Source organism: Aspergillus ochraceoroseus (assembly GCF_002846915.1).
Source record: "Aspergillus ochraceoroseus IBT 24754 chromosome Unknown P175scaffold_3, whole genome shotgun sequence".
Taxonomy (NCBI): Eukaryota; Fungi; Ascomycota; class Eurotiomycetes; order Eurotiales; family Aspergillaceae; genus Aspergillus; species Aspergillus ochraceoroseus.
The window spans coordinates 424,641-448,545 of NW_024468478.1; the positions used below are offsets into that span (position 1 = coordinate 424,641).

At 50.1% G+C, this 23,905-nt stretch overlaps 11 protein-coding genes across 11 annotated transcripts; 7 read left to right on the forward strand and 4 right to left on the reverse strand.

Annotated features, from left to right (window-relative positions):
* Positions 1-725: 725 nt before the first annotated feature.
* Positions 726-2,292, reverse strand: P175DRAFT_0435739 (bifunctional AAA family ATPase chaperone/translocase BCS1; the record flags this gene model as incomplete). The annotated part of the gene is made up of 2 exons (XM_040893754.1): positions 726-2,069; positions 2,140-2,292. 2 exons carry the CDS (start codon positions 2,290-2,292, stop codon positions 726-728), a joined length of 1,497 nt encoding a protein of 498 aa, XP_040752829.1.
* Positions 2,293-2,478: 186 nt separating this feature from the next.
* Positions 2,479-4,583, forward strand: P175DRAFT_0500337 (putative Zn-dependent hydrolase/oxidoreductase family protein). The gene is made up of 4 exons (XM_040896937.1): positions 2,479-3,064; positions 3,126-3,167; positions 3,230-3,868; positions 3,927-4,583. Exons 1-4 carry the CDS (start codon positions 2,940-2,942, stop codon positions 4,303-4,305), a joined length of 1,185 nt encoding a protein of 394 aa, XP_040752830.1. The 5' UTR covers positions 2,479-2,939; the 3' UTR covers positions 4,306-4,583.
* Positions 4,584-4,714: 131 nt separating this feature from the next.
* P175DRAFT_0556410 (uncharacterized protein) lies at positions 4,715-5,736 on the forward strand (the record flags this gene model as incomplete). Its single annotated transcript, XM_040900693.1, has 1 exon — positions 4,715-5,736. Exon 1 carries the CDS (start codon positions 4,879-4,881, stop codon positions 5,734-5,736), a length of 858 nt encoding a protein of 285 aa, XP_040752831.1. The 5' UTR covers positions 4,715-4,878.
* A 493-nt stretch (positions 5,737-6,229) lies between these two features.
* On the forward strand, positions 6,230-8,184 carry P175DRAFT_0435553 (chaperonin-containing T-complex subunit CCT3; the record flags this gene model as incomplete). The annotated part of the gene is made up of 6 exons (XM_040893741.1): positions 6,230-6,254; positions 6,314-6,380; positions 6,443-6,651; positions 6,733-7,323; positions 7,389-8,026; positions 8,095-8,184. 6 exons carry the CDS (start codon positions 6,230-6,232, stop codon positions 8,182-8,184), a joined length of 1,620 nt encoding a protein of 539 aa, XP_040752832.1.
* Positions 8,185-8,336: 152 nt separating this feature from the next.
* Positions 8,337-8,969, reverse strand: P175DRAFT_0436226 (PRKRIP1 family protein; the record flags this gene model as incomplete). Its single annotated transcript, XM_040893789.1, has 1 exon — positions 8,337-8,969. The coding sequence occupies one exon, from the start codon at positions 8,967-8,969 to the stop codon at positions 8,337-8,339; it is 633 nt and encodes a 210-aa protein (XP_040752833.1).
* A 624-nt stretch (positions 8,970-9,593) lies between these two features.
* On the forward strand, positions 9,594-13,765 carry P175DRAFT_0500340 (ubiquitin-conjugating enzyme E2). Its single transcript, XM_040896938.1, has 6 exons — positions 9,594-9,862; positions 9,914-9,973; positions 10,036-10,050; positions 10,116-10,208; positions 10,267-12,925; positions 12,977-13,765. Exons 1-6 carry the CDS (start codon positions 9,812-9,814, stop codon positions 13,354-13,356), a joined length of 3,258 nt encoding a protein of 1,085 aa, XP_040752834.1. The 5' UTR covers positions 9,594-9,811; the 3' UTR covers positions 13,357-13,765.
* Positions 13,766-14,051: 286 nt separating this feature from the next.
* On the forward strand, positions 14,052-15,797 carry P175DRAFT_0508417 (uncharacterized protein; the record flags this gene model as incomplete). The annotated part of the gene is made up of 4 exons (XM_040898351.1): positions 14,052-14,070; positions 14,157-14,292; positions 14,386-14,548; positions 15,735-15,797. 4 exons carry the CDS (start codon positions 14,052-14,054, stop codon positions 15,795-15,797), a joined length of 381 nt encoding a protein of 126 aa, XP_040752835.1.
* A 3-nt stretch (positions 15,798-15,800) lies between these two features.
* On the forward strand, positions 15,801-18,096 carry P175DRAFT_0500342 (flavin-containing monooxygenase). The gene is made up of 5 exons (XM_040896939.1): positions 15,801-16,383; positions 16,453-16,976; positions 17,037-17,445; positions 17,519-17,778; positions 17,854-18,096. Exons 1-5 carry the CDS (start codon positions 16,026-16,028, stop codon positions 17,986-17,988), a joined length of 1,686 nt encoding a protein of 561 aa, XP_040752836.1. The 5' UTR covers positions 15,801-16,025; the 3' UTR covers positions 17,989-18,096.
* Positions 18,097-19,578: 1,482 nt separating this feature from the next.
* Positions 19,579-20,232, forward strand: P175DRAFT_0530941 (cupin domain-containing protein; the record flags this gene model as incomplete). The annotated part of the gene is made up of 1 exon (XM_040899827.1): positions 19,579-20,232. The coding sequence occupies one exon, from the start codon at positions 19,579-19,581 to the stop codon at positions 20,230-20,232; it is 654 nt and encodes a 217-aa protein (XP_040752837.1).
* On the reverse strand, positions 20,218-21,667 carry P175DRAFT_0500343 (putative isopropanol dehydrogenase). The gene has a single exon (XM_040896940.1). It carries the CDS (start codon positions 21,607-21,609, stop codon positions 20,422-20,424), a length of 1,188 nt encoding a protein of 395 aa, XP_040752838.1. The 5' UTR covers positions 21,610-21,667; the 3' UTR covers positions 20,218-20,421.
* A 193-nt stretch (positions 21,668-21,860) lies between these two features.
* P175DRAFT_0522730 (uncharacterized protein) lies at positions 21,861-23,879 on the reverse strand. The gene is made up of 4 exons (XM_040899276.1): positions 23,322-23,879; positions 23,076-23,251; positions 22,669-23,018; positions 21,861-22,575 (listed from the first exon to the last, which is right to left on the reverse strand). Exons 1-4 carry the CDS (start codon positions 23,573-23,575, stop codon positions 21,946-21,948), a joined length of 1,410 nt encoding a protein of 469 aa, XP_040752839.1. The 5' UTR covers positions 23,576-23,879; the 3' UTR covers positions 21,861-21,945.
* Between the last annotated feature and the right edge of the window lie 26 nt (positions 23,880-23,905).

The following is a 23,905-nucleotide window of genomic DNA, read 5'->3' on the forward strand; positions in this document are numbered from 1 at the left end:
GGCTTATTGATGATCGAAAAGTTATCTTGGTGGAGTCACCAGGGTCTGAATGATGAGAGGCTCCTGCAAGTGTGAAGAACTGGTATTGTGCTGCATGTGTTCCTGGGAGCCCACGCGGGCGCTTAACGGCCTCACCTCCCTGGCCCGTCGGACGGATGAGATTCTGGTCACAAGTAGTGGCTTAGTCTTAGTTGCAGCGCTTCCAGGGAGGTAAATAAGGACGTTCATTCGCTCTTACCAAAGCGCTGAACAATGCAAGGTTCAGGCACCATGCGTCACAGGCCATATGGCAGGGAGTCATGAAGAAGAGACGGAGGAATGAGAAGCATCAGATTGGAACTTTGGCCCGGCCAATCTATCCCAGAGTCAATTTGCCTTCTGCCAATGAGAGAAAAATGGATACAGAGCGTTTCTCTGATTTGATGATGCCATGAATGAAGAGAGCAGGGAGTGTGTGATGGCAGAAAGCTGAGGAAGCCGAAGCTGACCAGGGAATATGCGGGGCGGCAACGGTTGGGCTGCACGGACGGAGATGAGAATTATTAGGATGGACAGCATACTTGACAAAATACACTCTTTATCCCTTTGGTCTTTCTCTGGATTCAGCCTATTGGTGGTCGTGTATCCTAAATGGAAAATTTCGTACAGTACATCGCGTACCCAAGGAGTCTATACAACACAAGTCTATCACCATAATATACAATATACAAGTGAGCGGTCTTCGCTCAATGCTGGTGCGCTGCCTCATCATGGAGATTGTGAGTGAGCGCGTCGGCCATGGCAATGGCTCCCTCCATATTCCCTTTATTATGCAAGAACAAGCCCTGCAATGATGCCGCGCTAGTGTACCGGTCCGGTTTCTGGCCATTTTCATCCTCAACAAGACCCAATTCTTCGAGTCGATTCAGGAATGCTTGTCTATAGGACCCATCTGTGTCTATCTCACCATAAAATCGATCCCACAGGCAACCGACCTGGTAACGGGTAACTTCTCCGAGGCGAACTGTCATGTCCACTCGCCCGGGCCGCACCAAGGCCTCATCTAGCCGCTCAACGTGGTTCGTTGTGAGGAAGATAATCCGTTCCTCGGCGCTCGCGACTCCATCCAAGGCATTCAGGAGGCCTGAGAAGGTCACGTTGGCACCGCGATATCCGTCCTCATCAGTCTGGGTGCGGCGGTTCGAGAACGCAGCATCGATGTCTTCCAGTAATACTAGAGTCCGGTTTGGAACAATGGTGAGGAGATGATTTAACCGATCATCGGTTAATCCTCGTTCGCTGAGGTTTAAGATGGCAATGTCATAATCCAGCTCTCCTGCCAAAGCCTGGATAAATGAGCTTTTACCCGTGCCGGGTGGTCCATATAGCAGGTATCCGCGACGGTAGGGAATCCCGCGGTCTAGATACCATTTCCCGCTCGATAGAAAGTCCTTGACGTCCTCTACAATCCGCTCCTTCACGCCCCTGTCTAGAATCACTGAGTTTAACGGGCGCTTTCGCCGCGGTTGTCCGAAGAGTTTCCATTCCGTACCCCAGCTGTTGTAGATGGAGGTTTTGCCTTCGTGTGATTTTGCGGCGTAAGCGTGAGCCTCTTTGAATAGATCTTCAAAGATATGACGATGCGAATAGAGGGTGGTGAGGGTAATGGTCTCCCACGGCCGGCCAGTTTGAAGATCCTGCGACTTGGATTCTCGCATTCGGTTGACAAAAATAAACGCATTCTTGTACCGTAGAACATGTCTTCCTGGTCCCGGCACCAACGCGAAATGAGTGTGGATAGCTCCATTTGAGTGTTCAACCTTTTGCGTTTGGATAGACAGATGGCGCATTCCAGGAGTCAATCGGTGAAGAAGCGAGTCCATGTAACCAGACCTGCTGGCAGCGGACCGAGCTGTATTGAGTTGTGATTGTTGATAAAGGGTCATCCAGTGCAGAAACCATGGATAGGAATCATCTTTAATACTGATTTCGACATCCACGAGCATACGTCGGCGAAGGAGGGCGGCGCCATGTCGGATACCTTTTTGCGCCAGACTTAGACCGGCTCCAAGTCCCGCAAGGCCGAATCCCTATCAATCACGATCACGTTAGAATATAAATTGTCCAAATCAATGAAACCAGGAGTAAGTAGTTCCTTACGGCCGTGAAGAAAGGGTTGCTAGTCAGCTGCGAGAGAAGTCCTCCATCTCCGGTCGGCTGCGCGGCGGCCTGAATGGCATCTTTTTTCTGCTGGACAAGTAAATCCCCAGGAGAAGGTAATCCTGGAGAACTGGGAGGTCCAGTTGGGTCCATGCCAACCATCAGCCGTAAACCATTCAGAAGCTGATTCTAGTTCTTTCCTCAGCTTGCCGGAGTCAAGAGGTACTGGAATCGCGTGTGGTGGGCAGACGCGGAGTCGGAAAGACATACGGGCCGATCTGCTGTGCGACCTAAAAGAACGTTCCATGCACAGTACTTTGTCTGACATCTCCCCTTCCAATCAAAATCTACATCTACTCGAAATAATATGATCGTGAGGGAACTATGGCTTTGTTCGGTTTGGAACCATCAGGACTCACTACTCATAGGTTCGAATGCGGAGGAATCGCCGACTACAACAACTCCACATCCCAAAAACGGCCTGTTCTCGGCTGGAGATAGCGGAAGTAATGGAGTTGGCTTACTTCGGTCGGGTTTGGTGGAAACCTGAAGAGAAATACCCATTAATCGGAGTCAGTAAAGAAACTACATCATATCATGGACTACCTAGGTGGTTGTTTCTCTAAGGATTCGAATCGCATTCACGTTCCCCCTGCAAGATCCGTCGTCCTTGACTTGTAGCGTGAACTCTCGCGCGTATTTAATTCAGCATGCAATACTTTTGGCGACACTGGTCTTCCTTTCGTCATCAGGGAAGAAGTGCGTTTCCTTCTCGCAATTTTTCTACTACGCCTTTGAAGATGGGTTCCTCCAGTGCGACGGTTCTTTACGCCCTCACGGTCTCCGTGTCGCCTATTTCTCCAGCTCCCGAGGGCGTGGACAAGAAAACCCACCATCGCAAGGGTGGCTTCGACAATCCCTGGGAGTACGTCTCTAGCTCAGGCGGGAGATTGTTGAGAACCTCTTCCATGCTGACAATGTTGTAGTTCGTGGGTTGCGCCTTTTAACAAGGCCCCTCAGGCACTTTGGTGAGAAAAAATTATACATTTCTAAACATGTGCAAAATCACTAATTAGGTTTGTCTGTACAGGCGCGTAGTTTCTGGAAAGGGCAACCGTCCCGATACCACCCCCCCGACGGTTCCTGTGCGAAAACCAGATTTCTTACGTAGTCGAGAAACTCCTGCTTTGCGCGCAACATGGTTGGGCCATGCTTGCTACCTTGTCGAGTTCCCGAACGGACTTCGGGTGCTATTCGATCCGGTCTTTGAGGATCGTTGCTCTCCGCTGTCATGGCTAGGGCCGAAGCGCTACACGGAACCTCCTTGCCAGATCAAGGAGATCCCCATCATTGACGCAGTGGTGATTTCCCACAATCACTACGATCATCTGTCTCTACCAACCATTAAAGATATCCATTCGCGACACCCCAATTGCCATTTCTTTGCTCCCCTTGGTAACAAAGCATGGTTTAATCGCTCCGGAATCACGAACATGACGGAACTCGATTGGTGGGAGGAGCGGGATATTGTGCTATCTCCGTTACCCAATTCCACGGCTGAAGTAGAAAAGCCTGCTGAAGGCACGAGCTCAAAACCAGAGGACATTAAAGCTCGCATCGGTTGCTTGCCTTGTCAGCATACCAGCAACCGCGGCGTTTTCGATCGTGCAAAGACCCTCTGGGCTTCGTGGTACATTGAGGCTGAAGGACGTAAGGTGTACTTTGCAGGGTAAGCATGAACCGTCCTTGCCACCTATATATGGCTAACCAAGTATGCGCACATCTAGAGACACTGGCTACAGGACAGTACCTGTGCTTCCAGATGATGTCGATGATCACGCCCCAGAGTATAACTTTCCCTCCTGCCCTGCGTTCAAGCAGGTCGGTGAGTTCCGGGGTCCCTTTGATCTTGGATTAATCCCGATTGGTGCCTACTCGCCGCGGTGGTTTATGAGCTCCATGCATTCAGACCCTCATGATGCGGTTGAAATCTTCCGCGATACTCAATGTCAGAAAGCACTGGGTATGCACTGGGGTACTTGGGTACTCACAGAAGAGGATGTCCTCGAGCCTCCTGAGAAGCTCAAGGAGGCATTGAAGAAGCACGAAATCCCCGAAACGGGGGTTTTTGACATTTGCGAAATTGGCGAAAGCCGAGAATTTTAACTTTCCTACATCTCCTATTATGGGTTTTGAAAGACTGTTGGCACATATGATCTCCCCTTCTGTTACGTGAATTATATACCCCCTGGTTCTACTATTCATGTACAACCCTAATTTTGAATATAATATTCCTATCTCATTGAAACTTTGTCTTCCTCACTCTGGCTATGTTTTTAGTGTATTAGCTCTGATAAGAGCAAATAAACACTTCCTTTGTAAGTGAAAGAAGTGCCCGATCTTTGTTTCCATTGCTATAGAAACAATACAATAATATAAACCAGCTATATTAAAGAGACTAAAGCTGTTCCATTACACCTATTTCTTTCATTCCCATGGATACCATTAATAAGGGTAGACCTGGAAAACTACTGTTGGTGTTGATCTCTTAAACACTAAGTAAACGCAGATTTCCAACAACTTACTCCCAAAACCTTCTGTTTCAATCCTCAAAAATCAAGACCCCTCATAAAGCTATCTTCCTTTCATCACAAATCATCCAAAAAAACAGGGCTTACCCTCCAAAATACCAAAAAACATCTATTCAACCCAACTGGAAATCACCGCCAACCCCCCAAAATGGAACCATGGATAGGCAACCCCAAAACAGCAACAGACACCAACTCCCTCGTCGATGAAGAAGAAGTGATTTTCGATCTCGATGAAGTTGCTCTGTCTCAAATCCCCATCCACCTGCAGAATAACATGCGCGAGATTCAAGCCGAGCGAGCTCAAAGACTACAGAAAGAAAAGGGCTGTTTCACTCGACGCAGGAATGCATTGGCTCCCGCGAACTCAAAAGCAAGCACACTTCCCGCCACAGATGCAAACTACAAGAACACACACACAGACAGTTGGTTCCAGAAGAAGGTGACTATAGATTCGACTAGGGGGTTGTGTGGTGCAAGGTACGCGAATGGGCAGGAGGAACATGGAGGCGCACGCTCTCGTCCAGAGCATATGACTTGGTGTCCGCGGAGAAATCGATGGGTGTCGGCCTCGCGCTCGAACTCGAGCTCGGCTTTGGCTTTGGCCCCGGCTTTGGGCTCAGTGGCTTGCATACAGCAGGGGCAGGTGGGTAAAAGTAGAGGAGGAAATGACTGTGCGCAAGCTTACTGCTACAATTGCAACGACGGGTTGAGGGACTTCGGGTGTGTTGATAAGGAGAGAGTCGACGGTTTGAGTGGCGGCGCAGCTACAGTTGGAGGGTATGTTGCTGCATGTCGCAAGAGGAATCAATACATGCTGGATCCGAAATGTGCTGGGCAGGGATACTACGTGTATGAAGCCCGGGCCTGTGAGAACTGGGATTGGCAGCAAGACGGACAGGAACAGGTGAATTGGCCGCCTTCTAGGAACGGCTCATCAATCATGCAGAACATGTGTGGTCATGTACGCAGAAAGCTGCAGTGGGTGGGCAGGTTCATGAAGGTGTGACTGGGATTTGTCGCGCGATGCTATACATCTGAGAGCGCTTTTAAGGATACTTTTGAATGGTGGAAATTTAGGCATGCGGGTATTAAATTGTTGGGGAATATCACAAATAAAGATACCGCACTTGAACAATATCCCAGGAGAATAGGGTTCCCATAAAATACATCCAAAAGGTGAAAAAGATGTGAACGAAGCATCACAATCCATACAGTGGCCGAAGCACGGATTCCTCAGGCAGCCGATAGAAGATAGGGGAGAAACAAACTAGTCCCAAAGAATGCTAGTGGCGGTGAGCTTCCAGTCCGCAATCCCACTTCCAGGTGCGCTGGAAATTTGATGGTGAAGGCGGGCACAACACTCCACATCTCATCCTTGAGAACGCTCCCATTATCTGTCTTTCTGCTCATCGGCTCTTGGATATTAATCCTGCCGTTATCCCGAGACTTGTATTCTTTACCTTTTTTCTCCCCGGACAAATCCAGACACCGCCGCCAACATGCAGGCTCCGGTGGTGGTGATGAGTACGTTGGTTGATGAAGTCGCCCCTATTCCCTCTTCAGATCGCTAACTTGTTCGTTAGACACCAACTCTGGTGACAGACAGGTCGGTCGCAAAGCTCAACTGTCGAACATTACCGCTGCAAAGACGTACGTGGGAAACCCACCCCCTGCCCCGCTCCAGATCTAACGTAAATTGCCCCCCCCCCCAGCGTTGCGGATATCATTCGGTCATGTCTAGGTCCCAAGGCCATGCTGAAAATGCTTCTGGACCCTATGGGGGGAATTGTCCTTACCAACGATGGACATGCTATTCTTCGAGAAATCGAAGTGTCGCATCCCGCCGCGAAGAGCATGATTGAACTCAGCCGTACCCAGGACGAGGAAGTCGGAGACGGAACTACGACCGTTATCATTCTTGGTACTCATTCAACCCCCCCCCCCCCTTCTGCAATTCTTATCTTATATCAATTTCAATGTCAACCTATGCTAACTGTCGCAGCCGGTGAAATGCTTGCCCAGGCCCTTCCTCAGCTCGAACGTAACATCCACCCCGTCGTGATCATTTCCGCTTTCAAACGTGCCCTGGCAGATGCGCTTGCTATCGTGGAGGAGGTCTCGCTGCCTGTGGATATTGATGATGACAAGGCTATGTATACCCTGATCAAGTCATCCATCGGAACAAAGTTCGTCTCTAGATGGTCGGATCTGATGTGTGGGCTGGCATTGAGGGCAGTCCGCACTGTGTCCTTCGATGCTGGCGGTGGAAAGAGGGAAGTCGATATTAAGCGATACGCCCGTATTGAGAAGATCCCCGGTGGCCAAATTGAAGACAGCGAGGTTATCGACGGTGTAATGGTTAACAAGGATATTACCCACCCCAAGATGCGGAGGAGAATCGAGAACCCCAGAATTATCCTCCTGGACTGCCCTCTGGAGTACAAGAAGGGTGAATCCCAAACCAACATTGAAATCACCAAGGAAGATGACTGGAACCGAATTCTACAGATTGAAGAGGAGCAAGTGAAGCACATGTGCGATGCTATCTTAGCTCTGAAGCCTGATGTTGTCATCACCGAGAAGGGTGTCTCTGGTATGGAATGGTCATTCTATCAACTAACGAGATCATATATCAAACTAACCCTTTTGCCTATCTAGATCTCGCACAGCACTTCTTGATGAAGGCCAATGTTACAGCACTCCGCCGAGTGAGGAAAACGGACAACAACCGTATTGCTAGAGCTACGGGTGCCACTATCGTCAACCGCGTGGACGATCTCCAGGAGTCCGATGTTGGAACCGCATGCGGTCTCTTCGAGATTGAGAAGATTGGTGACGAATACTTCACCTTCCTCAGGAAGTGCCAGAACCCTAAGGCTTGCACAATCCTCCTCCGTGGTCCCTCCAAGGACATTATCAACGAGATCGAGCGCAATCTGCAGGATGCCATGTCTGTTGCCCGGAACGTGATCTTCCACCCTCGACTGTGCCCTGGCGGTGGTGCCATTGAAATGGCTGTCTCTGTCAGGCTTAGCCAATTGGCCAAGTCTATTGAAGGCGTCCAGCAGTGGCCTTACAAGGCTGTCGCCGACGCCATGGAGGTTATCCCACGTACACTTGCACAGAACGCTGGCGCTAGCCCGATCCGTGTCCTCACTCGTCTGAGGGCCAAGCACGTCGAGGGCCACACCACATGGGGTCTTGACGGTGACTCTGGCGCTTTAGTGGACATGAAGGAATACGGGGTCTGGGAGCCTGAAGCGGTCAAGCTTCAGAGTATTAAGACTGCTGTTGAGGTAAGCAATGTTTTTTTTTTTTTTTGAAATTCTTGCCAACCCAGTTTCATTTGCTAACGATGAGATAGTCCGCATGTCTGCTGCTCCGTGTAGATGATATTTGCAGCGGTAAGTCTGCACAGCAGGCCGCTGCTAACCCCAGCGGTGGGGATGACTAGAGGTTACGAACAGGGTAATAAAAACGCGTACATAATGCCGCATGATTATCTTTGATTTGTATGAATATCCTAGACTTAAAACAAAAAATCACAATGGGTATCTTCATATCGTACATTCCGGACCCCAGCCAGTTTTATCTAGAATTAGATTCTCAATCATCGTGAATGATCACACCCTGGATTTCAACGCCTGGCTCATGCGACCCATCAGTTGTCGACCATGTTTGTCCTATCCTCAACCCAGCAGAAGAAGCCCCTTTGGCCGAGGATGGATTAGGACCATCATCATCACTTCCCTTATCCCCGATATTGTTGTTGTTGTTGTTGTTGTTGTTGGAAGGCCCCTTGTGCTTATTCTGTTTCGCCGCGTTTCGCTTCTCTCTCCGTTTCCGATTCTTCTCCGTCTTGTCATCATCCTTCCGCCGTGCCTCCTCCCTTTTCTTCTCCCACTCTCCATCCTCCTTCTCCCGATCAATCTCGTCCTGTATCAGTCGTAGTCGTTCATACTCGCGGCGCCGACTCGCCTTGTAGACATGGAACTCTCCAGATCCCGCGCCGGCCGAAGAACCCTGGACGTTGGCAACGATCTCCGGAGGCGCAGGAAGGGACGCTGCGGTCCGTGGCTGCGAGACTTGAGGAAGTCTGATTTCTTTAGAGGGATCACGGAAGAGGTGTTCTATCTGCGAGGCATGTTCGGAGTGCGGAGTTACAGCGCGTCGTTTGAGCGGTCGCTTGCTGCGGGGGTCTGCGCTGGTCGGGATTGAGTCTGGGCCTGGTTCGGACATATTTTTTTTCTTTTTTTTTCGTTTTCGTTTTCAAGCGGAGGTTCTTTTCCGCATAAAGAAGGTAAAAATGAAAAAGAAAGTTGAATGGAAAGCGGGTTCGGTAATAATAGTTGGGAGGACTGAGGTGAGGGCTCGCTGGGTGATGCGGTCTAGTAGTGCCTGGGGGGGCCTTGACGTAAGGAATGATGATAATAGGCTTTGCCGCGGAGTTGTCTTCTAGTCGGCTGTGGGGGATAAAGAACAATCAGGTTCAAACCTTGAAGTAAAGCGGTGGCCTGATGAACAGGAAGAAGGGAAGGGTGATGGGATGAGAAGGAGGAATTCGCAGTCTCGGGCAAAGTCTGAGTGGGTGGTGTGTGGAGCCAGTGATTGGGAGGAATTCAACATCCCATGGAAATCAACTGCTCCAACATGCGAGATCTACTGGGAAAGTAAAAAGAGTCAGATCCATGTTTCTGCAACAGCGGGAGTTTTCCCAGCCACGGGGATTCAAGCTATACTGCTAAGACCTGGGTGTGGTGTTGCACCATGTGACACCAGCTGGCTGCTCTCTGATCGAGAGGATTATTTACTATACGGAAGTCTTCTGCTTCTCCTTCTCCTTCTTCTCCTCCCTCGTCTGTCTCACCCTCTTATTTCTTTTTCATTCTTTTGACAGCTCTTCTTGGTCTTATTAATCCCTTATTTTATCCATATCCTCTTTTCAAATGCACCCTGTCCCAACCTTTTTCTGATCTCATGGATTTTGACGATACCCGTGTTTCTTCCCAACGCCTTATCCTACCTACAGCCGCTCCTAGTACTATTATCCTGAGCTTCATATCACGCTCGTCTGCTTCCCAATGGACTCGGGATTTGTCTCTCCTGTTCCAGTCTACAGGCATAATCAGAAGGTGGCATAACTTACTACTTCATCTCCTGCTAAGTTGCTAAATCGCTCCTAGTTCGATCGTGATGATGCATGCTATCTCAAATCAAACCCCACTTTGTTGGGACATGTCGTCGTAAGTAGTGGAGTTGGATATGCCTCGATAGCTTGCTTGAGTCTAATCTTTTCCTAATACAGAGAACCCCATACGATGTACGTTTGACCTATTCCAACACTGATCGTCCCGCAAATTATGGATTGACCCGTTGAGCTTTCAGGTCGATGAACATGAACTGCTGTCGGATGTTCTGATCCTCAGGTATACCGAGATCCCCGAAAACGATCTCATGAGCTTTACAACAACCGGCGTGGTAGGTTACTTATTCTATTCATCTCTTGAGAAGAGGGATGGCTTTCTAACAATTGCAGCCTCCCAAAGGATACGTTTTTGTCAGCTTTGTTGAGCCTTCGCATGGTTGTGCTCTCATCCATGAAGACGACCTCGAACTCGTCGATCGAGTCCTGGATCTGGGGCAAACGGTAAAACGGCACCCGGATGATACCATCAGCGGAACAATCATCAGTACAACCGCAACATGTACTCTAGAACCTATTGCATTTCAACCAGTAGACCCGGTGACAGGAGAGTATGGGCCCCTCAGATTCACAGAAAAGCCGCTCAACAATATGGTGGGCTCTCAAGCGGCTGAGAATGCCGAACTCGGTCCTCCTCTACTTTACGATATCTCATTATCAGATCTCACCAAACACGAGGAGTTTTCCGAGGGTGACTTTATCATATATCGTCAGAAGCTGGGAGTCATTCAGCAAGTCGAACGCGACGCGGTTTTGCTTCTTCCAAATCTGAAGGTTACCTCCCCACTGGATCCATTCGCTCTCGAGCTTCCACTTTGTTCTAACCCCAAAGCTGTGGTTTCATTACCCGAGACTGATGCTTTGAAGTCACACGATATTGGGAACGGAGAATATCTATGGACATCAGAGACGGAGTTCATCTTCCCCGGCCAAGCGACTATCACTGATGCATCAAATATCAGCCGTGGAGACCTCCCTCCCGGAATGCAAAGCTTGCTGGTACAGGGCTATGTAATGGCAACCCCTTCAATGGATGTACATATCGACTGGCTCTGCCCTAATGTATTTTCCGCGGAGTCCCGATATCAAACCCCGAATTCCGAGGTTATGAGGGCATCTGCATTGCAAGGAACCGCCGTGAAATGCGACTTCGGCCGTCCGCTAAGCGAAAGTTCTTCATCGTCGAGCTTTCGGTGTGACTCCCAGCTCGAGATCGGGGATCGAGTCCGCTTCCGCAACACAGCGAGTGCTGTAACAAAGTATTCTCAATTCAGGCATATCCCTGCGGACCAGACCTTTGGGTATGATCTAAACATTTTTCGGATTGTCTCTTCCAGAACACAAGTGGCCGTTCAATGGCAGGATGGAACTGTTTCTGCTGAACAAGGCACCTCGTTGCACAAGATTGCTAGTGGTGAAGACGAACTTTGGCCTGGAAATATAGTCGTTCTAAAAGATAGGGTCGAAGCCATTGGAGGACCTCTTACACATAATGCGGAGCCATTTCCACACTTCCTACGCAGCCGCATGAGGGGGGCATTGCGTATACCTCAGGTTGGTATTGTTCAGGCGGTTGACAGCCGAGAACGAATAGCGTCTGTCCGTTGGTACGATAATATGGTGGAATTATTTTACGGAGGGAATGCCCTAAACCCCTACTCTTCTCTTGGGGTACTTAGCGACACTATAACCAATGTTTCTATCTACGAGCTTACCACCTACGGCGGCTTGAGCAGATTCTTGGACGACCTAGTCATCCTGGCACCGGAGTCGGTTGATCGGTCTGCCATAATCCCGTCACCCTCTGACGAACCTGTCAGAGCCGTCGGTCCTTGTCAGCTGAGCTTCCTATCCCCAATCACATACCTTGATTTGTCTGTTTACCTTCAGGCCATGAAGTCGGCGATGATCAACTCGGCGTGGTTCAAAAACACGACAAGGATAAATACATCCCCTACGCATCGGCGGTATAGCGTTCATAATGAAAATACTGATGGGAGCTCCTCGGTCAACTTTTTTGGGAAAATAGTTGGGGTGGACACCAACGGTATCATCACTGTTCGTCTCCCCGGCGCCGCCAGTTGCCGTGACATCTGTGTCCCCCTAGAGAGGATCCTAATGGTAATAGATCTGGACGAATCTATACCAGCTGTCCCTGTCCAGTCCTTTGATTTTTTGACCCTTGCCGGCATGGGTCCATTCAGATCCCGAGATGATTCATCAACCTTCCACACATTTGAATATGAGGGGGGTGAGCGTCTTGATAATGACAGCGCTGACGATAATTGGATGACTGAAGATGAATCCTATGATTCTGCTGACTCTGATGAACTGATTCCTGTTCCGGAAAGGATGGTTGAGGGTGGGGAAGTGGTTGTGACCGCGGTATCCGAAATCAATCCCCCTGAAAAGCCCGATTCACATCATGAAGGAGAGTCCAGCATCGACAATGCCGCTAAAATATTCGAAGAAATCAATATACTCCACATCCTCTCTTTTCCTACACCATCGTCATGTCCTCAGGGGTTTGTTGTGTTGGAAGACTCGCCTCCCTTGGACCATCATTTTTTATCCAAGTCTACGTTGGTATCATCAAGACTACGAATGAAGCGTATTCGCAAAGAATTTGAGGTTTTGGAGTCGTCCTTACCTCCGGGTATATTTGTGCGCACATGGGAGTCGAGGATGGACTTGTTGCGAGTGATGATCATTGGACCGGAAGGCACGCCCTATGAACATGCCCCATATCTTATTGATTTTCACTTGAACGAAGACTTTCCGAACAGTCCCCCATCCACATTCTTCCACTCCTGGACTAATGGACAGGGGGCTGTCAATCCGAACTTGTATGAGGATGGCAAAATCTGCCTCAGTATTCTAGGAACGTGGCCGACTGAGAACCCGGATGAGACCTGGTCACCTCTAAAATCAACTGTGTTGCAAATTTTAGTTTCCATAATGGGGCTTGTTTTGGTCAAGGCTCCATTTTACAGTATGCTGCTTCCTGTCAGAATTCTTCTTTCCTAATACTAATTTTTCCCAGACGAAGCAGGCTACGAAGTTCTTGCGGTTGAAGATAGCAGACGGGTCGAGTCTTCACAGTATACAGAGAAGGCATTCCTTCTAACAAGGAAATTTATTCATCGGGCCTTGCAATACCCAGTTGCGGGCCTGGAAGACGTTTTGAATTGGTACTATGTCCCTGATCCGAGTCCGGAGCGCCCACAACTACTACGCAGAGCCATCATTGAAGCGCTCGGTATGATTGAGCATCATAACCGCACGTCTCATGGACAAAATGACCAAGATAAGGCATCAGTGTTCTTTTCGCGTCTCAGTTTAGGTGCAGTGGTCATGCTCAGAAAACATGTCACCGCTCTTGAAAGGCTCGAGTTGGACCTCATGGCACAGAAACATTCCTGAGTTCCTGGTGTCAGTTAAAACCATTCCATTGTTGCATATTTCTGTTCTGCCCGGGCTTCTATCTTTAGCTTTCCATTCATTCTTAGACTCCCAAGCCTAGGAACGTTCTTCGATATCGCTTTCTTTGTTTTCTTGAACATACATAGTCCATTCGCTTGAAACGGAAGAACGAGTAGAACAGAGATAATGAATACATTTGCAGTAGAAACTTTCAATGGTTCTAGGCCTAGTAGATGCAAGGAAGGTCTGTCTACCTTTATCTAGATGGATTGATCTATCACTGTATCTTTGCAACTAGAGCGCGAACTCTCAAGTTTAACCACAAACAACAAAATAAAAAAAAAACATGTCCTTATTGAATTGAGGACTCAGTAGTCTATTTTGCATCACCCCCGTCATCAAAGCTGGCAAAAAAAAAAAAAAAAACAAAGAGGGGCAGAAGAGAAGATGGCAGCAAACAGCAGTGCGGACTTGGTCTTTGGCGGATTCCGTTCATGCCTCGCCAACTTGCACACTTTCTTTCATCATGCAATCCCTTCATCTCCTTGATGTATCCTCGCCTCGCCCCATTCTTTCTTTCATTTCTCTATAATTTCTGCTTGCTCTTCTTCTTTTCTACATACTTTGCTTTCTGTCTCAAAAAGTTTTCCAACCTCCAGTTAATTTCACCTGTACTTCTCGTTGCCTCCGACAACATGCCTTCCTACCGCATAGGTACCTATATATACAACACTACATTCCCCTCTACCTCTCCAGGATTCTATATACCAGAGCAAAGAAACATGCTAACTGCGAACCAGACGAGGCTTCCACAGGCCGCGCAGGCTGCCAGAATAAGGAATGCAAAGACAACAAAGTCAAGATTCTCAAGGGCGAGCTTCGTCTGGGAACTTGGGTCGACACGGAGCGTTTCCAGAGCTTCTTCTGGAGACACTGGTACGTTTGCTTTTCCTTGGGGGTTCTCTTTTTCCTATTGCGCGGTTTTGCTCTTTATGTTGTGGAGAAGTTTGTTACTGATGGTCTGGGTAGGGGATGTGTCACACCTAAGATTATTGCCAATTTCGGTGAGCTTGTTGGCGACGACAAGGACCTCTCTACTATCGATGGGTTTGATGAGCTTTCTCCTGAAAATCAGGAGAAGGTTAAAAAGGCTGTGGAGCAGGGCCATGTTGATGATGAGGATTGGAAGGGGGTGAGTTACGAATTATTTCACTTTTTTTTTTTTTTTTTTTTTTTCTATTTTGCGCAGGTTTATGCTCGTCTTTATGAAAAAGAGTTATTTTGAGAGAGAGAGAGAGAGAGAGACAGAAATATTAACCTGTATAGGATCCTGAAATGAATCAACCTGGTAAAACAGGGTTCCGGAAGCGCGTTTCGAAAAAGAACACCAAGAATGACGCGGTATTTAGATCCTTTTCTTTGACTAGTCCCCAAGCTGTATATGAGAAACTAACGAGATTTGCCAGGATGGTGAAAAGGAGGAAGATAGCGAGGAGGAAGCCCCCATCTCAGCTTCAAAGCCTAAGAAGCGTGGCCGCGCTGAGGTGGAAAAGGATTTTCAGGGCGATGAAGACAATGAAAGTAATGACTCTGAGGAAGAGGCACCCAAGGCTAAGAGAACCAAGAAGGCGGCCGCCCCTGCTGCTACTAGGAGGATCAGCCCTCGTGAGAAGAAGGCGGCCGCCCCTGCTTCTGAGGAAGATGAGGCTCCTGCTGCTGCGTCTAAGCCCAAGGCTGCGAAACGGGGCCGTCCGGCCAAGGGCGCCAGCAAAGAAAATCCACCTTCTGGTACTCAGAAGAGGCAGAGGAAGACAAAGGCCGATGGCAAGGACGATGCCGAAGCGGAGGCTGAAACGAGGCCCAGGCGTGGACGCAAGAAGAAGGCTAATTGACCTTGATCTTTTTTTCCTGCTCTTTTCCTCTGTGTTTCAACGGGTGTTGTTTTTCTTATCTGTTTATTGATTCTGTTTGGGACTGTCTTTCAGCATATTCGTCAAGTGACCCTATTGCTATGGTTTTTCCTGTGGAAAGTTATGTACTTGAGCCTGCAGTATTGTACCTGTTGTGATTTTCAAACAATCCACATCCTGTAATATCATCCCATCCTGAAATCTTGTTTTATAGTTATATTGTCTTTCCTTTATTTATTCATGATGATTAGTTCTTCACATCAGTAACAAGACAACAATTCCTAGCTCTAGACGACTCTACCTGAGACATCCCCCACATCATTAATATAATCATTGAATAATATCCTTGATTTAAAACCTGTTGAACTTGACTGCAGTGGTGCACAAAACCCTAGGGTTCGGACGGAGTACTCTCTTCTCTTATGCAACCCTAAACCCTGACCCTGACCCCCCCCCCCAAAAAAAAAGTTAATCCGCTCCGGAATCTTCCTAACCTTCAGCGTAGAGTTTCTCTATATTTCAACAAGATAAATTGTCGACCTTTACCGCTGAGCTAAAAAGGTGTCAAGACAGAGCTTTCTAGCTGATACAGTATGATATTGGTTCACATAAATTTATCATCAGGTATACCCAAGATAAGAGATAATCTGAAGCTGAAGCTCATCTCCATCACGATAAGCGACGATAGGAACCACGGACTGCGGATTTCCACCGGACCCCGGACTCCGGCCCAGCATCCAAGCAAGATGTTGATGGTCTATGGACGAGCTCGAAGCTCGGATGATAACGAAGGATGTTAAAGGTCAAGGAATTACCTTGTTCACGAATGTCTTCCCTTTCCACCATTCCCTCACCCATCCACCCACATCAACAATCATGGCAACCAAAGACAGTAGTACAGCCGAGAAACACATCTTCTGCGCCATAATCGGCGCAGGAATGTGCGGCGTGTCGCTGGGCTCCCAGTTCCTCAGAACCAGCACCCTCCGCGCCGATGAGTTTGTCATCTTCGACCGAAATGATGACTTTGGCGGCGTTTGGCGAAGCAATCGGTACCCTGGGGCAGCATGTGATATTCCCAGCCATGCCTATGTCATGCCAACCTGTTTAAACCCGAGTAAGTGATTTGTTTTTTTTTTCCGATGCTTCCGCTGGTGATCGGGATCCTGACATTGTCATCGCCCAGACTGGTCCAAGAAGTTCTCCGAAGGCGCAGAGATTCAACAATATTACGCCCACTACGCCGATAAGTATAAATTGCGACCATCGACCATCTTCAATGTGGAGGTCCATGAGGCACGGTGGAACGAGAAGCTGTTTCTGTGGGAGATCCTCGTGGAAGACCGGTCGACCGGCTACCGCACACGGTGGACGGCCAATGTAGTCTTTGACAACGGTGGCGGGTTCCACCGTCCTAAGTACGCGGCCATTCCAGGTCGCGAGGACTTTCAAGGGGATCAGTTTCACACGGGGGAGTGGCCCACAGGCTATGATCTCCGGGGGAAGCGCGTGGCTCTCATCGGAACAGGACCCAGTGCAGCCCAGGTTGGGCCGAAGATCCAACCGCTCGTGGACCAGTTGTACATGTACCAGCGGAGCGCTGGGCACGTCTTACCACGAAACAACCATGTCATCCCACGCTGGCAGAGACTGCTCTTCTGGCTGTTTCCCCCAGTGCTGCGGTTCTATCATTCGTGGTGGTGCCGATTTGTGAGTGATCCGATCCAAGTACCCGAGGAGGAACCCCCAACTGACTGAAGAATGCAACAGTTTGACCAGACGAAGAACATGTGGATGAGTGGAACATCCGAGAACAAAGCCATGCACGAAGCTGCGATGGCCTTTTTGAACCGCGAGGTGCCGGACCCGGAGCTCCGGCGCAAGCTGCGTCCCACAGCGACATTTGGTTGCAAAAGGGTCCTGTTTCTAGATAACTGGTACTCCATGTTCAACCAGCATAATGTTGAGCTCGTCACGGAGAAACCGGTGCGGATCAGCGAGCGGGGCATTGTATCTGTCGACTCTGCCAGGCCTGACCAGGAAGTCGAGCGACCGATCGATGTCCTGATCTGGGGAACTGGCTTCGATATGAACGACTCGGGAGGACATTTCCAGGTTTATGGAGAGGAAGGCAAGAACTTGTCCGAGACCTGGCGTGATTATCCGGAAACCTATTGGAGTAATGCTTCCCCCCTCCTCCTTCCCCCAGCACACTGGTGAGATCTCTCCAGCTGACAGATTACCCGCAACAGGTGTGGGAGTTACCGGATTCCCCAACTTCTTCCTCACCCTTGGGCCCAACTCGACCAACTATTGGTCCAACATTACCACCGTCGTCGAAATCCAGATCAACTATCACTGTGCGATGGTCAAGCATATTAAGCGGCAGCAACAACAATCCAACTACGCCTTGTATCCGGACCGGCTTGTTCAAAAGCTGCATAACGACTGGCTCCGAGAGAACCGAGGCACACCTTCGTTTCTGGTTCCCGGCTGCGCAACCTATCATCAGGTACAGTAACCTTCCTCGCTGTTTGTGTGTTTTCCACTTGTCAAAAGGTATTCTGCTAAACGAATATGCCTATAGACTCCCTCGGGCGCTACGCCCATGTACAACCACTACCGGGTGTGGCAGTACCGTCGCAGGATGTCGTCTCTGGTGCTTGCCGACTTTGTGGAAATGCGCAAGCCCCGGGCTGACTTGATCCACGTGGGGTTCTAATCAATACATGACGACTCAAGACTGTATATATATATTGCCATTTCTCGTACCGAATCGAATGTATATTTAAGACGTTCCAAGAATAGTCTGCGTTCATAATAATGTCCGTACATTTCCAGTCTGTAATATCAATTCATAATTATAACCCTAAGATAAGCTTATCACCATAATTTATGATAAGGTTAGATCCACAGTTCGGTATCCATGCCTTTCTGCCCACCTAAACCGCTACCCGCTTTAGGTGCGCCACACATTCTTCGCGATCACACATTCTTCGCGATTTTTAATATTTCAACTTATTTTTATTATTATTACAACACAACATGCCTAAATCTCCAGATTTTAATGAATCTCGCTTGCTTGAAGCTATTGCCACAGTTAAAAAGCAAAAAAAACCAAATATCACGAAGATTGCATGAGAATTCAATGTGCCTGACTCTACACTCTGAACGCGCCTCAAAAAACCAAAGATACTAGTAATACTAACAATAATGAATAAGAACCTTCTATAGCCATATCAGGAGAAGGCCTTAATTAACTAGATCATATAAATATGGAAATAGAACATCCCACCAACTCCTAATGAGCTGTCTTAATGGGGGGGTAAGCTATATGGGAAGGCAGAGTTCTTAAAGATTATCTAGCTAATCCGCAACCAGACCTTTCTACAGCGAATTATTCGAGATGCCTTTAAAGAACGCGGTATCTGGCCAGTTAATGGCACTAAAATTATTAAAAAACTAGCGAATCAGATAGATATACCAGATATATTAATTGACCTTTGTCGAACCCTATCTCCACTACCATTACTATCCTCCAGCGTTGAAAACAGTCCTCCAGCAATAATAGAGGCTCTTCTAAAGAATCAGGCAAAGGTTAGAAAGGAACTTGATAAGGTATCTGACTAGGCAAGGCGGAATATATCAAAACTCTTTCAATATTAGGCAGAGAAGCTCGAGGAGCTAAAAATGACCCAGGAAGTAATTTAAAGGATTAGGGCCGTGCAAGAGCCTTAACGCCGGGTTTATATTAAGCGCCAGATTAAAGGTCTATCTAGTAATGGGGTTCTAAGAGTTCGTGATGCTATTTGATTAATTAAAGATAGGAAGGTAAAGGATGCTGAATATGAGTAGAAGAGGTTAGCAAAGTAGAAAAAGAAAGTATATAGTTTTCTACCCCCTCCACGCTTGCAGGAGTCAATTCAAAGAGGAATTGATAATGCAAGACATGCTAAAGAAGCTGGAGAGTTTTTTTATTTTGATTACTAGTGTTGTTGTTGTTATATAGCTTCAAATATTAAAAACATTGCGAAGAATGTGTGATCGCGAAGAATGTGTGGCGCACCTAAAGCGGGTAGCGGTTTAGGTGGGCAGAAAGGCATGGATACCTCGGCTTTTCTATATCTATATCTATATATTTATATATTATATCTAGTATAAGAATAGGTAACCATTGGATTTTGTACAGGAAATTTAATCTGTACCGGATACCGGTTTCCGGACCCCGAATGCACCGCAAAATAAAGATACATACTCTTCATCCGTCTCCCTCATCTGTCCTCCCTCCACACAATCCTCGATCTCTCACACCATGTTCTCATTCCTGCGAGCCTCTCTTCCACCCAAGACCTTTCGCGCAGATGACAATCCAATCTACTACGAAGATGGCGCCTCCAGCCTCGAGTTCCAGGCGGCCGGGTCCGAGTACCTGCTGAGAAACCAACATCCCGCCTGGGATCCCAAGAAACCCTCGATCATGGTCCCCCCGTTCCACTGGCACATCCATCAGACTGAGCACTTCCACGTCGTCTCGGGGACATGCCACCTGTTCCGAGACTACGCAACCACCCCCTGGATCACCATCTCGACCACCGACCCGGCCCTGCCCACCAAGGCGGTGATTCCGAAACAAGTCTACCACACAATCAACAACGCCTCCACCACGGAACCGCTGGTGCTGGATGTGAACCTCACCCCGGAGGACTACGAGGGCGAGCAGCGCTTCTTCCGCAACTTCTTTGGCTATCTGGACGACTGTCGCAAGGCCGGTGTGCCGCCCAGTCCGTTTCAGTTGTTTGTCTTCTTGCACGCGGCCGATACGCCACTGGGCATCCCGATGCCGACGCGGTGGATGGGGCTGGTCGCTGGGCGAGTGGTGTTGTGGGGGATGAACTTTTGGGGGCGTTATATCCTGGGCTATCAACCCAGCTATCCCGAGTATTACAACGAGAAAAAGGCCCTTTAAGGTATCTATTTATCGATCTCTAAATCTGTATATCTAATTGAACGCGCACTTCTTTGAAACACTCCAGGTCTTTGCCACTGTTTCCACGAGAAAACCCCCTAGACTGTACACTTATTTCTATTGCCTTAACAATAATAGTTCTTCTTTTCATTATTCCGTAAAAAAAAGAAAAAAAAAAAGTAGTAGCATCTAGGGGCTAAGCAGCACATACTGACCCGGATCCGTGTTCTCCGCCGCCGCGATAAACGCCGCCTCCCACTCCTCCAGCGCAAAGCTGCCGACCAGATGCGCACCGATCCCCGCGCCCAGGGGCACCACGCCGGTTTCCACCATCTCCAACAGCCTGCGGAGATCCTCGCGCTCGTACATCCACCGGCCGCAGATCTTCAAGTTCCGGTGCATGACGGCGTGGTAGGGCAGCGCGGTGTCCTCGGCCAGCCCGCCCATCAGACAGACGCGGCCATTCATGCCGAGGGCCGTGATGGCGCTGCGGAAATGCGTCGAGCCCGCGGCCATGGGCGGCGAGATATCCAGGTAAGCGTGGACGCGGCCGTAGCGGGCCAGCGCGGCGCCGTCGACGCCCGGGTCGCCCGTGATGGGAACGGGGAAGATGCGCTGGCTGTAGGGGCCCCGGGCGAACTGGGCGAGTTTGCGCTCGTTGCGTCCGAAGGCGATGACGCGCGCGCCGATGGCCGCGGCCAGGAACACCGCCGCGCTGCCGAAGCTGCCGGTTGCCGGGCTGATGATCACCGTTTCGCCGGGCTGGAGGTCCAGGGTCCGCAGCCCGCCGTAGGGAATCGCCAGCCGCGGGATGTAGCCCAGGTCGTCGAGGGAGTAGCCCAGGGAGGAAGGAGACGGTCGTCGTCGTCCCTGGCCCTGGCCCTGGCCCTGGCCCTGGAGGAGCAAGGTGGTTTCGTCTAGTGGGAAGAGATTCTCCAGCGGCACCTTGGCGTACTGCGCGTAGGTGGAGTCGCGCCACTCGCCGCGCATCAGCCGCCGGGTTTCGTCGTCGAAGCCCTCGTGGATGCCAAATACAGCGGCCCGGGTGGGGTCGTCGCGGCTGCGGAGGGTGACGTCTACGAAGACCAGCTGGCCCGCCGTCAGGGTTGTTGCGTCAGGCCCGACGGCGACGACCCGGCCGACGGCGTGGTTCCCGGGCACCATGGGAGTCGGGAGCGGGTAGCTGCGGGTGCCATCCCCCGCGAAGACAGACCGAAGGTAGGCTACGACGCTGGTGCGGAGGATGCGCACGATGGCCGCGCCGGCAGTGACCGGGGGAGTAGGCGCTCGCGATTCGTGGTGGAGTCGCTGCCCCGGTGCTAGGAAGACCAATGCCGCGGCGGTTTCGGGGATCGAGGTTGATGTAGTAGTAGACATTGCGGGGGGCGTTGCGGTTAGGGTTTGGGAGCATGCCATGCTGGATGAGAGTACATAGTGCAGGACGGACTGCATCTTTTAAGCCTAAACCCACTTGTGAATCGCGTGCCATTGACAAGGAAACGCGGCTTCCGGTGCCCGGCACTCTCTCTCTCTCTACGTGAGTATAGGCTCGCTCTCATTCGTCTACCTGACCCGCACGCATACGATATGGTGGCCACAGTGGGGATAGTATCACGATCCTATTCGTACTACGTACGGTATACATGTCACCTGCACAGCTCTCGATTCTCTTCCCCTAGTAAAATCAACCGGTTTAGGCGTACAAATCAGGGTCTACATTGAGCTCTCCAAAAATCCTCGCGCGGCCATTCGCACCCGGTCAAGTCCTCCAATCTCTCCAGCTAGCTGGAAGAAGCCAACCCGACGGCCACCGCGCTCGTCCATCGCCCCAACGATCTCCCGCGTTTGACCCTCGGCACTGGGCCCGTAGACAATCACCTCCCCGTCCTGCTGATAATCCGGCAACCGCGCACGGCTCAGCTGCGCCTCCCCGACCACGAAGGCTACTAGGTCCGAGGCGAACGTCTCCGCGACGGCTCGCACGGCGGGCTCCATGAAAGAGTTGTAGTTTTGCCACAGGAAAGCCGTGTCGAGCAGGTGGCTTGCGTGGCCCTGGAATGTCCCGGCCCACGGGTTGCCTTCATTGAAATGCGCCAGAGTTGAGCCAGCGAATGCCTGCGCCACCTGCACCGCCGGAGCGTAGAAGAAGATATCGGTGAAGAAACGGACGACGGCGCTCAGAGTGTTTGGATCCGGGGTGGTTGTGGTGGCGGAATCGACCTTGTAGAAGGCGAGCAGCTTCCGGGCGTCTTCCGTCCCGAAGTATGTCTCCATGGATGCTGTGAATGCTGCAGTGATTCCATTGAGACGCGCGTGCAGGTTCACATGGGCGAAGATGGTGGCCTATCTTTTTTTGTCAACTTCTACGTCACCCAGAGAGAGAGAGAAAAGAGAGAGAGAAGAGAGAGAGAGAAGAGGAGGTGGGTAAACACGTACGTCTGATTGTAGGTCGATGAGCATGAGCTTCTGGATGCTTTCATCTTTCTTATAATTCCCATCCAAGGCTGCAAAGGTCGCCGCCTCTGGAACCGTCTCCGCGTCGATCACGGGCCCCAGAGGCACCTGCAGGGGGACGGTACCCAGTTGGTCCACGGGGATATCATGGGTGAGTGTCTGGATGCATTCTTCCAGCGTCTTCTCCCCCAGGGCGAGTTGATCCAAGACCATCTTGTACCTGATTTCGGCAATTTCCTGCGTGACGGGAGGCATCAAAAACGAGGTCCCTGACAGTAGCACGGCCTTTTGAAAAAGACCCTCGGGCGACCTCAGATGGTAATGGACGGAAGCTACTGCCGGTCAGATCTTGAATCATTTCAGGAAGAAGCTCCGGGGGACACCATTACCGGCACCTGCACTCTGTCCCACGACGGTGACATTGGTCGGATCGCCCCCAAAGCCGGCGATATATCGCTGGATCCATCTCAGGGCCACCTTCTGATCCCGCAGGCCATTATTGGCCTCGTACCCGGCGTTCCGCAGCTCCTGGGATGTGAGGAATCCAGGGATCCCGAGCCGGTAGCTATAGATTCCCAGAACATTTGTTATTGACCGAATTCGAGTAGGCCAAAAAGGAGTAGGTAAGGCCTTACTTGATATTGACTGCAATAATAGGAGTCTGTCGCGCCGCGGCTGTCCTCACCACCTCCGCCTGGTCGTAGTGCGGATACGTGCTGGACCCAAAGACAAACCCGCCACCGTGAATGTAGACGAGCACCGGTAGTCGTCGTCCCTCCCGCTCCGGATATGCAGCAGGCACGGTGATATTCAGGCTGAGGCCCCCGAGTGCAGACGGCGGGGGCACCTTCTTCTTCGGCAGGCGCTGCTGGATGAAGCTCATTTCCATCTCTGCCGACCCTGGCGGAGAAATGACGGGTGGTCTGGTCGTCCGCCCCGGTATCGTTAGCTCAGGTCGCACACGGTGGTTCCAGGAGAGATCCCGTACCCATATTCGCGCGCATCTACCGTGGAGGAGTTCGGTGTAGTAGAATCGACCAGTTGGGCCGGAGCCAATACATCCCGTAGAGTTGCATATTGGAGACCCAGGAATTGGGTTACGCCGTCCTGCGCTTTTCCGTCCACTCGACCCAGGAGAGGGTGTAGGACCGATGGACAGTCCATTCTAAAGAAGAATAGTAATCATATGAGACCAGGATAGAAAGTGAAAGGGGTTTTG